General features: G+C 42.0%; 1 protein-coding gene across 2 annotated transcripts in view; it reads right to left on the bottom strand.

Moving 5' to 3' along the window:
• Nucleotides 1-3,313: 3,313 nt before the first annotated feature.
• Nucleotides 3,314-13,254, bottom strand: part of LOC106517358 (SH3 and multiple ankyrin repeat domains protein 1) — a gene marked incomplete in the record, with an annotated part of 58,705 nt that continues 48,764 nt past the window's right edge. The window contains 10 exon segments of one of the 2 annotated variants that reach the window (XM_014008143.1): nucleotides 3,314-5,371; nucleotides 5,661-6,545; nucleotides 6,851-10,049; nucleotides 10,140-10,266; nucleotides 10,788-10,909; nucleotides 11,053-11,109; nucleotides 11,201-11,230; nucleotides 11,416-11,424; nucleotides 12,477-12,557; nucleotides 12,739-12,874. In XM_014008143.1, the coding sequence (XP_013863597.1) occupies nucleotides 5,320-5,371; nucleotides 5,661-6,545; nucleotides 6,851-10,049; nucleotides 10,140-10,266; nucleotides 10,788-10,909; nucleotides 11,053-11,109; nucleotides 11,201-11,230; nucleotides 11,416-11,424; nucleotides 12,477-12,557; nucleotides 12,739-12,874 (4,698 nt within the window). 2 annotated transcript variants of the gene reach the window in all.

Raw genomic sequence — 13,254 nt, 5'->3', positions numbered from 1 at the left:
ATTTATTTATTTATTAAAATGCCTCCTAAACCACTGAATGAATTCTAATGAAACTTGCAGAAAGCAACCTGTGGCCATAAAACCATAACAACTTAACTGCTAGGGTCAATCCAATAAAAGATGGCCACCACACGAATAATAACCATCATATCAAGAACCACAAAGAACCACAAAAGATTGAAGTAATTTCCTGCTTTAAATGAAGTCTACTTTATGTTTTACACTATACTGCTCTCAAAGATTTTGTAGGAGTACCCCCACCCTGTAATAAAACCATAGCTGTTTTTAAAGTTTGCAACCTTCAGCTAGGTGCTCGAAGGAATTCTTTGAAGCTCTGCTAATTCTGAAATTCAAGCTTTTACATACAGTGCCTTGCAAAAGTATTTGACCCCCTTGAACTTTTCAACCTTTTGCCACATTTCAGGCTTCAAACATAAAGATATGAAATTGTAATTTTTTGTGAAGAATCAACAAGTGGGACACAATCGTGAACTGGAACAATTTTTTTTGGATATTTTAAACTTTTTTAACAGATAAAAAACTGAAAAAATGAGCGTGCAAAATTATTCGTCCCCCTTGCATTAATACTTTGTAACGCCACCTTTTGCTGCGATTACAGCTGCATGTTGCTTGGGGTGTGTCTATCAGTTCTGCACATCGAGATTGAAATTCTTGCCCATTCTTCCTTGCAACACAGCTGGAGCTCAGTGAGGTTGGATTGAAAGCGTTTGTGAACAGCAGTTTTCAGCTCTTTCCACAGATTCTCGATTGGATTCAGGTCTGGACTTTGACTTGGCCATTCTAACACCTGGATATGTTTATTTGCGAACCATTCCATCGTAGATTTTGCTTTATGTTTTGGATCATTGTCTTGTTGGAAAATAAATCTCCGCCCCAGTCTCACGTCTTTTGCAGACTCCAGCAGGTTTTCTTCCAGAAAGGTCCTGTATTTGGCTCCATCCATCTTCCCTGTCCCTGCTGAAGAAAAGCAGGCACAAACCATGATGCTGCCGCCACCATGTTTGACAGTGAGGATGGTGTGTTTAGGGTGATGAGCTGTGTTGCTTTTATACCAAACATTTCATTTTGCGCTGTGGCCAAGTTTGATTTTGGTTTTATCTGACCAGAGCACCTTCTTCCACATCTTTCTTCCAATCTGACAAGAGGGGAGTTGTGGAAATATAAAGTGTTAATGTGGAGGAGGCTGTTGTGTCCCACATCACAGATCCTGTAGTGCAGGAAATACTGCTGCTTTCATTTCCTCAGGCAAACCCCTCCATCATTAGCAGCAGAAACTTAAATAAAAAAAAAATTCTGTCTAAAAGGTTAAACAGAAAATAACCAATAAAGAAGAAAAAACTCTTTAAGTGCAGTAAAGTGTTTTTTTTTAGCAAAAGTAACCTTTCTCACTGCTTTCTCAGAAGAGGATCTATCACTTATGATGCTTTCTTTTTCTTACTACAATCTCCTCCTGTCAGATGCACAAACAAAATGCATGACTTCATATTTTTACTGTCGCTGATAAACAGCTGGTGTTCAAAATGGGTTCAGTTTCTTTTCTCCCATTTCAAAAACAGTTTGTCAGTCGACAGCAAGGCGAGAGAGAGACAAACCATTCATAATTCAGCCAAACCTTGTAACAATTTATASTTGATAATTAACCTTAAGCCTTGTGTGTTACTTCACAACATTGGAACAATTTCATTAATGAAAGACTAACTTCACGGTTTAAATCARTGCATATATTTGCTTTACATATTCCAAAGACCCAAGTTCAGTCTCCCTAATTAATACAGTTAAGTGGCACATGAACCAGTTTTAATCATCTTGAAGCTTTGGTCATCAGTAAATCTCCCACTAATTTCTATAAACTCATACCCATGATCATTTATGATTGGATGTTGGCAAGGAAAACTTTGTTACATTGATGTCCTCTCAATCTGTCCAATCATGTTTGATAGCACAAAACAGTCATGGCAACAGGAAAAGATGAACATTTTCTCCATATATTTCCATGTACACCACTATGAGTTTATAAAATAATCTGTTTTTATTATCTGACTTCTTATGCATCTACTTTAAAAGCCTTCAATTATTGGACCTTGTTCTTGAAGGCTTAATCAACAGACATTAGTCAGATGATTTCAAGTAATTTGACCAAAAGTAAAAACATTTTGAACCTGCAGTAATTCTATAACACAATAATCAGGAGTTGATAACAATGCCCCTGTCCAGGACTCGAGTCATCATGATGGAGGACTGAAGCTGCTGAGACAGCACATGGTGTAATTCATACAATATATTGCCAAAAGTATTTGCTCACCAACCTAAATGACTGTGCACCAGTGCACAAAGCAAGGTCCATAAAGACATGGATGGCAGAGTCTGGTGTGGATGAACTTGACTGGCCTGCACAGAGTCCTGACCTCAACCTGATAGAACACCTTTGGGATGAATTAGAGCAGAGACTGAGAACCAGGCCTTCTGTCCAACATCAGTATGTGACCTCACAAATGTGCTTCTGGAAGAATGGTCAAAAATCCCCATAAACACTCCTAAACCTTGTGGACGGCCTTCCCAGAAGAGTTGAAGCTGTTCTAGCTGCAAAGGGTGGACCAACATCATATTAAACCCTATGGATTAGGACTGGGATATCACTTAATCACATAAAAGAGTCAAGGCAGGTGAGCGAATACGTTTGGCAATATAGTGTTTATATAAGGATTAATATAAAATCAACTCAAAGCTGAGTCAGATAACACCCTGTGCATAGCAACACATTGTAATGGCTGTTTTTCTCTGYGGAAGTGCTTCTTCACTTTAAGAAAACAACAATCATTGTGTGGCTTCATCATTTTAAAAAGAAACACTGTCAGTATGCTAACAGACGGCTGTACCAAAACACAAAAACCTGCCCAACAGGCATCCCAAACGTCAAACAAAAAGACCAACTACAGTTCACTTCCCTAAACTGACCGCCATGCTGGCAAACTGTGTTGAACTAATCCACGTCTAAATTGTTTATTGTTTTTATGCCCTGCAGTCGCGCTTTAGTTTCCTGCAGGAGTGCAGYGATGGACTGCTTCAAATTAAGCCTTCTCATCCTCTTCCTGCCCGTGAGCTCCAAACATTTACACAATTAACTCACCAAAAACTGATGGCGGAAAACAGTCCCGTCCTCCTGCAAACAATACAGTATACAATCAGTGCGAGGCTGATGTGAGTTGCTGCCAAATGACGCAACTTAAACCCAGTTCTTCAAAACAGAACCACTGTGGGAAATGTGTCGGAAGAAATTCAAGGAGATAAAGAGAATGGTGACAGAGMCGTAGTTTATTTTAGCATTTATTTCAACACCTTAATTGTAGCTCTATCATGTTATCAGTATACTGTATTTTATTCCAAACAAAATTTGTATATATATATAAATTTATATGTTCATATATATATATTTATATATCTTTTATCTCTGCAAACTTATGCTCACACTGTATGTAGTCATGTATTTTATTAGGCCTAAAATACTATAAATTCATGGTTTGAAAATGCTTTCTACACTACTGCTCAGTCCTTATTCACCTCTGAGAGTGTCCTTAGTGTTTGATGTCCACACAAARAAAATCTGCATTAAATCATTAAATAATGAGTCATTTTACTCAGGTTACCACAGGGTGAGCAGTAAGGTAAGCATTTMCAAACAAACAAAACAAAACAAAAAAATAAACATCAAAGAATTTGTCCACACTATCTGGAAGACAGAGATTCTTAATTTTAAACACTTAATAGAATAATCTTTTATACTATATTTTGTTATCATTGCTGTCATTGTCTTTACATATAGAGCTTTAATTAAGTGATGCAGTTTTTGTTGTTGTTTTTGCCCCACAGTTGAATCCACCGCAGTGATTGGTTCGGAGCGTTAAAAAAATTAATCCAACAAGTTCAAAATGTACGCAACACAAACAGCAGCTTGAAACTGATCACAGGGAGAATTTCTGTTGAAGGTGGGGTAAAGCATCCCGTTGAGTGGAATAATATGTGGAATAGTGAAACGTTGTGATTGTCAACTGGTGAGAAAGAAAGAAAAAAAAACTAAAACAAAACAGAACAGAATGGGTATGTTTTGGGAAAAAGCATGAGAGAAGGTTTTAGTAAGTAGAAGCACTTAACTAAAAAAATACATAATCAGATGCACTGACTCACAGAGGCAGAAAGAAGTCAGGCAAAAACAAAGAATCTGTTAAAAGCCCTTTTTGATCACTGAATCAATGTGAACGGTCATCATTATGGCATCAAAGGGGAAAAATCAACCCCTCCAACCTGAACTATTGCCAAAAACAGCTATAAACCCTTAGAAAAGATGGCGTCAAATGACTTTGTGAACCAGTTCACTTTCAAATGTCTTCTGGTTTCTCGGGAGCTTGTTAAAAAAAACCCAAGACTTTTTCTAAATATTTTTATGTCTTCATTATACACAACGTGACTTCTGTATATAAATACCCTGACCAGTTTTATCTGAATGATTGCTATCAGCACTTAGTACAAAACAAATGGTTTTACTAATAGTGAATCTCATTTTTTAACACGTAATATATATTTAGCGCTCGCAAAGTACAAACATACAAAGCTTATTGGGGCATCCTTTAGGGGAATATGGCAAATACATATACTTATATGTATACAAACAATACTATTAAAGTCTAGTGATTTTGTTCTGTCATCATTTATAAACAAAACAATTTTCTTCACAGTTTCAATCTGATTTTGGCTCCAGTAATAATTCTCTGATCTGCTTAAAGCTACAAACAGATGTTAGATTGTGCCTTTCATGTCCCTACTTTGAGTAGTCTCTGATTCAGCAACAATAAATAAAACTTTATTTGGGCTTCAGCCTTTAAGCAGCAATTTGTCTGTTGGTCTTTAAACTCAGACTTGAGTTTTCTCATTGCCGCTCGACAGCAGATGGTGTGAGAATCCATCTGTCATAGTGTGTAAAAATATGAGCGCAAGCATGGGAGTGTTTATTTTTTTACAGCACAAAACAGTGTTAATTAAATTTCCGCCCGTCAAAAGTTTTAAAGTATATATTTTTTACTCGATGAGCATCACTCTTAAGACATTTTTACTTTCTTCAAACCCATTTCACAAATTTTACAACATTCATTTCTACGTTTATAGCAAACTTCCTGCACATATCTACGCCTTAGTGCTTATTTAAACACAACCTGTTGATGTCCACTGTTCTTCTCTTGCAACTCTTCAGTTATAGTTCATCTTTGTCAATTTGTTAATCTCCATTTTTTTTGTTCCTTCACTCTCTCAGTCTGTGTCTCGAGGAGAAGTTGTGACATGCAAAGGAGAGGAGAGAAGCCTGGGGAGAAAAGGAGGCCAAATCAAAAAAATAAGTATGGGTGTGTTTGAAATGATGATTGTTTTGATAAAATGCAGGTTAATAAGGAGAAAGGAAAAAATGATGGAGCGTTAATAAGATAACTTATCAAATTATGTGTAACTAATGAAAAATGGGTATGGTTGAGCTAACTTTGAATGAAGATAATGAGACACTTTGACTTTCCTTCACCATCCAGAGCTTCCTTTGGGACCATTTGACCCCAGTTGCCACAACATCCTCCAGAGCCTGTTTTTTTGTCCTCCCTCACCTGTCAGTGAGTTTCTTAAGCGCCCTCTCGATGTTCATTCGATGTCCCACACGTGTCACTCCCAGGTCCAAGAAGTCGTCTTTTGTAAGCGAAGGCAGATGAGATCCATCTATCTCATTGTCTATAAAACGCTCTGTGTGTTCACCCAGATTTAAATAAGCCAACCAGTCGGCCACATCGTACTTGGTCCAGTAGGGTAGAGGTTTGATGGCGAATGGTTTGGCTGGTGGAGGAGGGCTGATCTGTGGATAGTTCAGACATGAAGGACTGGGAGGTAGATGCAGAGGGGTGGAAGCTCCAGACAGAAAATGAGTGGGGGAGTGAGAGTGTGAGTAAAGTAGGGGATTTGGACTTTGCACTGCAGATGGAGGAGTTGAAGCATGGTAAGGATCTCCAAGAGGAAGGCCAGGGGATGGAGGGGTGAGGGGGCCAGGAAAGTCAAAGGGGTTGCTGTAGGCAGGTGTAGAAGGTAGGATAGGGAGAGATGAGGGTCTGGGAGGGGTGGGGTTCGGCTGTTCAGTGTTGTAGATGAGAGGGCTAGGAGCCCGCCGCCTGGAAACTGAAGACCGCATCTCCTTAGTGGGGCTGCACTGAAAATCAAAAGTCTGCCTGCGCATCTTAGACCTGTGCTTAGGTGATGTTGGGTATGGGCAGTAGGTTGGAGAATGGGGAGGATGTGAATGTACCGGGGAGGTAGGCATCTGCGGAGAAGGCGATCTGGTCCAGTTGCGCTGAACTGGAACTTGAGGAGAAGGCGAGACAGAAGGAGTAGCAGAGAGGTTGGGGGTCCGGATCTGTCGATGCTGTGGAGATGAGGTGGGTAGTGGTGAAGTGGAACGGCCAGTTGGTGGACTGTGAAAGGCATCGGTATAATCTGCTGAATATCTGAAAGATACGAAAATAACTTTAAGTTGACATTACCAATCCACTACTAATAAGCATACAAAGTTCAGTTTTGAAAAACACAAATTCCAATGCAGATTTGGTCATATTATAATGCACAATTTGCAAATACTTTCTATCTACCCTCAAATTACGGTGGCAGTAAAAATATTAAAATCATTAATAAAAAACTTTTTGGCTTAATAGAGAAGCAAAACAGAAAGAAAAAGGCACCACAATTGCTATATTTTTACATAAATTGCTCAATTGAAAAAAGTTCTTCAGTTTATACCAATGAACCAACAAACCTGTGCATGGTAGGTGACTTTGGTGCATGGCTCCAGTCATCCATGCTCCTCATGCTACTCATCTGTTGCAGCTTTGAACTTAGCTCAGTAATGATGCTAGCTTTCACACCAGAGAAAGGGGAAGGAAGTCTGCGACCTTCCAAAACCATATCCCCACTCTGAACGTCACCCTGCTCATGTTCACCAATGTCACCCCAGACCAACGAGCGAGACTCCATGGGCCTCTCTAGGCAAGCAGCTAGGGCCGAACTAAAGCCATCATCCATTTTGGACCGACTCTGCTTGTGCTTCTTTTCATCTATATGAGTTCTACCTAAACCGGCATCTTCTGGGTTGATTTGTTTCTGCAGCTGCAGAGGCGCAGGGTTGACGCTGCTTTGCCGACGTAGTGCTATAGTCGGGCCCCTCCCTTCCACCTCCTTGTAATGTGTCATCTTTGGAAACACAGGGTTTGCCAGTTTGGTGCTGTGCACCTCAAATGCTTGCCCTCCTGAGTAGGTTGTGCAAGGATCCTGATGTTGACCGCCTTTTACTCCATCTACTCCAACCCCTCCTCTGTCCCTTCTCAACCCACTCAGTCCCAGCATTTCTAAATGGTGGTCACTACTACTATGACTGTCCAGCTCCTCAATTCCAGAATCTACCACAGCATCTTGCCAGTCTCCAGCCTTGGACACAACGTTGGTGTGATGAGTGAGGTCAGCAGCTTTACCCCCTGTACTGTGACCACCCCTGGGCCCTGCCACAGCAGAACTGTAATCAGATGATGCTAGAGAGGTTGTAGTGGTTGTGGCAGCTGTAGTTGCGGTCATGGTAGTTGTAGCATAGGTCATGGTAGTTGTAAGAGTGGCTGTGCCTCTGTCTTGGGCTGGAGTTTGAACATTTACTAAGGGGTCATTGKAGCTGCTGTAATAAGGGTGTGAAAGGGACATGGGCTGGGGTCTGTGTACAGATGCGGTGTGCAGAGAAACAATTGAGCTRGTGGTGGCCATGGTGGAAGATGGGGTAAATATTTGCGGGGATGGATAAGAGGGAGAAAGAGCCGACTGTGTAAGGTTGGCCACTTCACTGTCGTAGGAGGTGAGGCTGGAGGCAGCAGAGTCACCACCTTGTGAAGTGGGCTGAGGAGCATTTGAGGTCTTGGGAGATGAAACAGGAGGGGGGACAGCAGAAGCCTGGTGATGACTATGAAGCTGATAATGCTGATGAAATTCCTGCATTCTCTCATTCTTACCATTAGCAAACTGCAGAGGAGGGGGCAATGGATCCGCAAAAACAAACTCTTCATCTGCATCTATTGAAGGAGTTGGTGGAGGTAAAACCATCAGTCCTAGACCACCTGCCCCCGCTCTTGCTTCTCCCATACTGTCATTGATCTGTGATGGCGCTGTGGGTACAGTGTACTGAGGAATATAGCTCGTGTTGGGAGTGTTTTCCATCTGTAAATAGGAAGGTCTGCGGGGAGCAGGTTGAGCTGGTGGGGGAGGAGGCTGAATCGGTGGTGCAGGTTTGCTGTCATACACCTCCCTTTCCCTCTCTCTGGTGCTTTGTGGGTAATACGGAGCTGAGAACTGGCTGTTCCTGTCCTCGGAGAAACGAACTCTAAGTCCCTCTCTAGGCCCTCCTCCTTCCTTTTCTCTCTCCATCCTTTCTCCACCCCCTCCTCCCAAACGTAAAATCCTTGGCGACTGTGGCCGACTTAAAGATGCAGGTGAGATGGTTGCAGATGGGGAACCAAGGTGGAGAGAAACTGGAGAATTGTACGCCGATTGTGTTGGGGTTGCAAAAAGTGAAGGAGTTGGGGTTTGAACCGGTGTGGGGAAGGATCCAACTGTAGACAACTGCCGGCCAAACGGTCTGTCCTCTCTGCGTGTCCTGCGATCATCTTTTAAGGCTCGTTCTCTTGCAGCTAGGGCCAGGCCAAGTGGGGATGAGGGGTCCAGAACTTTCCCTGTAAGTGGGTGAATGAAAGTAGTGGCAGGCTGGGCACCATACATTGAGGGAGCTGACTTGGGTTGCCCATCCTGACTAAGTATAGGAGAAGAGTACTCTGGAAGGCCAAAGGCTGGGGGCATGCTGCTGGAATAGTTCATGTGGTTGTCTCCAGAAAACATGCCCTCATCTATGGACTTGGACGGTCGAAGTCGAGGGGTAGGTATTTCCATTTGTGAACCACGTAGAGGCTGAATTTGTGTCCCTAGAGCTCCTCCCACTTCTCCTGCTCCACCTCCTGCTTCTCCTTGGATGTCCTCCTCAGATGATAAGAAGAAAGAAGCACTTTTCCTTCTTATATCTTTTAAACGTTCTCTTTCCTTGCGTGGCCCTCCTCCAAATGCTGTACCAAATGTTGGGGTATATTCCAACTTGTCCAGGTTTTGCTGTGAAGACACAGAAGGTGCCACAGTTGATGAAGGCAAGGAAGTCAACGTGGATGGCTGGGGTGGAGACGGGGTGAGTGGTGAGGGTAAGCTTGTACTGGAGCTGTCAGGGGCTGCTTCTCTAGAGGGTTGGTCCTCTGCATCCTGGGATTGCTCAGCTTCCATGCTGCTCCCTTGGCTGCTTCGACCACTGCTGCTGGTGGATGGTGCTTTGACGATGATGGTGGGGATGGGGATGGAGCTCTTCTCTTTGGTTGCAGCTCCTTTTCCTCGATGTTGCCTCAGCCCATCTTCCACTTTAGACTGCTTAATCAAAGCTCCACGACCACCTCGCCTTGCCATTCCCCTTCCAGTCCCCCCACCCTGCTCCCGGTTGGACAAATGTGGAGGAGGATGTTGTTGCACCTGTTGGGTTTTAGGTTTAGCACTTGTTGGTGGCGTAGCGCTGCTGTAGCCTCGCCTCAGCCCTCCCATCTTGCCACCACCTCTCCGAGGCACCTCTGGCTCTCTGATACAAAGTCCGTCTGATTGCCTGCGGAGGGTGGGGACCATGACCTGCTGGTTCATCCCACTAGATCCTCCCCTATCCCAAGGAGCTTGGGTAGGATGTCCTGGTTGTGAGGGGAACTGGTAGTGCGCTTGAGATATAGGGGGAATTTGCATAACAGGTCCTCGGCCAGTATAAGGACCTGCAGATAAAGGTGGCTCTGGGGCAGAAGTGTTAGGGGGTGGTGGGATTTCTTCTGGTCCTGGCACTGAAAGACTGCGGGCCAGCTTCATAGCAGGTGGGTGAAGGTACTGCCGCTCCTCCTCTGTTACACCTGAGCACAAATTCCCAGGTATTAACAAACATAAAAAAGAAACTTGTATATTTATCCTGGTATAACTCTGTTAATGTCAGTTGCTGTTACCAATAGATTTTTGCCGCATCATGACTGCATGCTGAGGACCATGGCCTGGTTGAAAATGAGCTTGGTTGTAGCCAAAAGCGGGTCCAGTTTGGACAATGCTCACTGATGACTGTTGCTCGTAGGGTTGCTTCAAGTTCAAAAAGAAACAACAAAACATTTGCACAGATATAATCAAATATCACTTGACATTAAGCAGATATTTTACACTATAATGCAGAAGAACCAGTCGGTTTTTGTGCTGGTGTAACAGGCGCAGAGCATAAATGAATGGAGCCAACCTGACTCACACCTAAACAAATGTTTTTATGTGGGTGGTTCTTTGTCAATCATTTTCTATAAAGTGCAGTGAGGGCACAAGAAAATGCAGAGCTTAAAAAAAGACCTAAACTCCAAGTTTTCTCATAGAAAGGCAATGCTTTAGCCAGCATTAGTCACTTCCATGACTAAATATGAACTACATCCTAAAGTAGCAGATATAGAAGAGGAGGTTGTGTTTTTTTTTTTTGTTTTGTTTTGTTTTGTTTTTGCACGCAAGACAGTGATACATGGCTATTAAACACTGGTAATATTTTGTGCTAATTATTCATCTGAATATCCAGCTATAACATGACTATACAGCTACAAAACTACGCTATGTCCCCACAGTACCTCATTGGAGATGTTGGGAACAGTACTCTTGCTTCGGTCCCTCTTGCCTCCATGACCTCTCTGGCCCTGGTTGTCTGATATAATGGTGTGTTGAGCAGCAGCCAGTATTTCATCCAGTTTATCTAGGACAAAGTAAGAGCATGAACATAATACAGAGGAAATAATTTACACTAAAATATAAACCAAATTTTAAAATTTCATGCCCCCTTTTTAGCTTGATCACTCCCTTATCATAGTATAAAAAACAGTGAGAATAAATTCTTACTTAACGCCATCTGATAAACTGTTCTCTTCTTATCAGGGCCCTGAGAGGACTCGTAATCTGGAGGAAAAAAAAGAAGAAGCATCAAACAGCCTGACTTGTAATTAAAGCTCAGGGGCTGATATRGGTAATGATAAAGTCTGATATTTACCTGCTTTCTTTTTCCATGGTGAGGCAGCTGCTGCATACATAATTCCAGAAACATGGATTAGGTGTTTAGAACGACTACAAAGTCACACGTATAAAGCACATGAAAGAGTGAAATACATACGTAGACACATGTGATGGTGTGGATGCTGATGTGATGACAGAGATGGTGATGGGGACAGAAATGATCATGAGAGGAACAAAAATACATTCTCCCACCTTTTTCCACTGTTAGCAGTCGATTTGGTCCAACAAGAGAAGGGGTAAAATGAAAGAGAAAAGAGAAAGAGAGCTCTTTGTGATTAATAGGAATTGGACAAATATAAGACACCATGATATTTCTTTCATATTTTTTAACTTCACTGCTTAATTATCACCTTTTTTTTCTTTCAATAACATCAAAAGTGTAAATGAATAACATCAAAGTGCAAATGACTCAAAAAACACCTCTAACAGCTAAGAACAAATTTAATCACACTTTACTGAAGCATTTTCTTGACTCACATGAACTCTGTTAAAATTTATCAGCTGCTGAAGGTGAAGGTGGAGCGATCAGATTTTTCCTGAGTGTTTGGAAATATCTCATGGATCAATTGAAATTTTAAGAAAGGAATCAATGAATTAACGTTTACGACTGATTAACATTTGCATTCAAGATGGCTGCCACAGCTTAGCAAACACAAAAATGGCTAGAACTCAGTCAATTTTCTATATTTTCAGCTGATGTGGTAGTAGCCGCCCAYCATCATCACCACATTTGTTGACTACTCAATGTGTGATTATTTTACTTAAAACCTTGGCAGTAGTTTTTGGCGTCTGTCTGTTATTACTCATGAACTATAGAACGGATCCTATCGAAACTCTCAGGAGGAAATTACTGGATGTACTTCTACAACTGATTAACTTTAGGAGTCACTCCAGTTTGAGGTAGCTGCCATTGCTAATCAACCTTAGCCTACACAAAAATGGCGATACCTCAGTTAAACTTATGGATATTGAGCTGAAGTTTGATGTGGTAGTAGCTAGGAGTTATAAACGACACTTTAACACATTTCACAAAGATTTACAACTTTAAATGGGATTGACTTACTGTTATTTTCAAAGTTTGACTAAAATGGGTACAACTCCATCTCTTCTCAACATACTGTAAGATGATCTTAATCTGAAATTCTGGCATGAAAGGAAGCAGGAGACATGCATTGCTTCAAGGAACGCTAGGCGTGTTTCTCAGGGTGGTTGCTATCAGGCGGTTCAGGTCTTTGCCCTATCTGTCATCTTACCCATGTCTTCCAGCTCTGATGTCATTGACTTGGAGCGCAGGGCGATGGCAGGAGGAGTCAGTCTTTTCGTCTGCTGAGGGGCTGCCAAGGGAAGCCAGCCAAATGTTGATTTCATGTTTAGGATTCTTGTGTACATACGCAGTCACCATTGACAACCACATTTCAGCAGGCATTTAGGTCAAAGTAAACATGCAGTCAGCTGCGTCGTCAAATTAAAAAAAAAAAAAAACCCACACACTCCCAGGGAATATGTGACTCTTACCTYTCTTCCGAGCAGTGTCCTCGAGCTCAGGGTTACGAGCAACCATCACGACTTTCACCATGAGGCTGTTGCCGCCCTGCCGAATCATGTTGACCACCTGCCGATGACCAACCTTCACCACATTCTGACCGTTCACCTGACAAAAAGTAAAAAAATAAAAATAAAAAAAGAGGGAAAGAGGCAGTTAGTTCATTTTACTTGAAAKATTTTTTTAAGAACAGGAAATCTACACGTTGTTGCACAGGTGCACTGGCAGTAAAGTAAATCACTTATACAAAAGCTCCAGCACCTACATATGTGACTCATATTAGGCTGAACACCAATTAGAAGTGYGTGTCAGCTTAAATAGAGGCTTGACAACCCCCTCCTCAGAAGTGACTTTTCAATGCAGCGTACAGCAACTTTTAAAAGGTATAAAACTGCCGGAGAGTTACTGCAGCCTCTTACAAACTGTAAACATTATATATATATATATATATGTGTGTGTGTGTGTGTGTGTGTGTGTGTGTGTGTGTG

This window comes from Austrofundulus limnaeus, unplaced genomic scaffold (genome assembly GCF_001266775.1).
Source record: "Austrofundulus limnaeus strain Quisiro unplaced genomic scaffold, Austrofundulus_limnaeus-1.0 Scaffold48, whole genome shotgun sequence".
NCBI lineage: Eukaryota > Metazoa > Chordata > Actinopteri > Cyprinodontiformes > Rivulidae > Austrofundulus > Austrofundulus limnaeus.
This window is presented reverse-complemented; position numbering and strand designations above follow the sequence as displayed.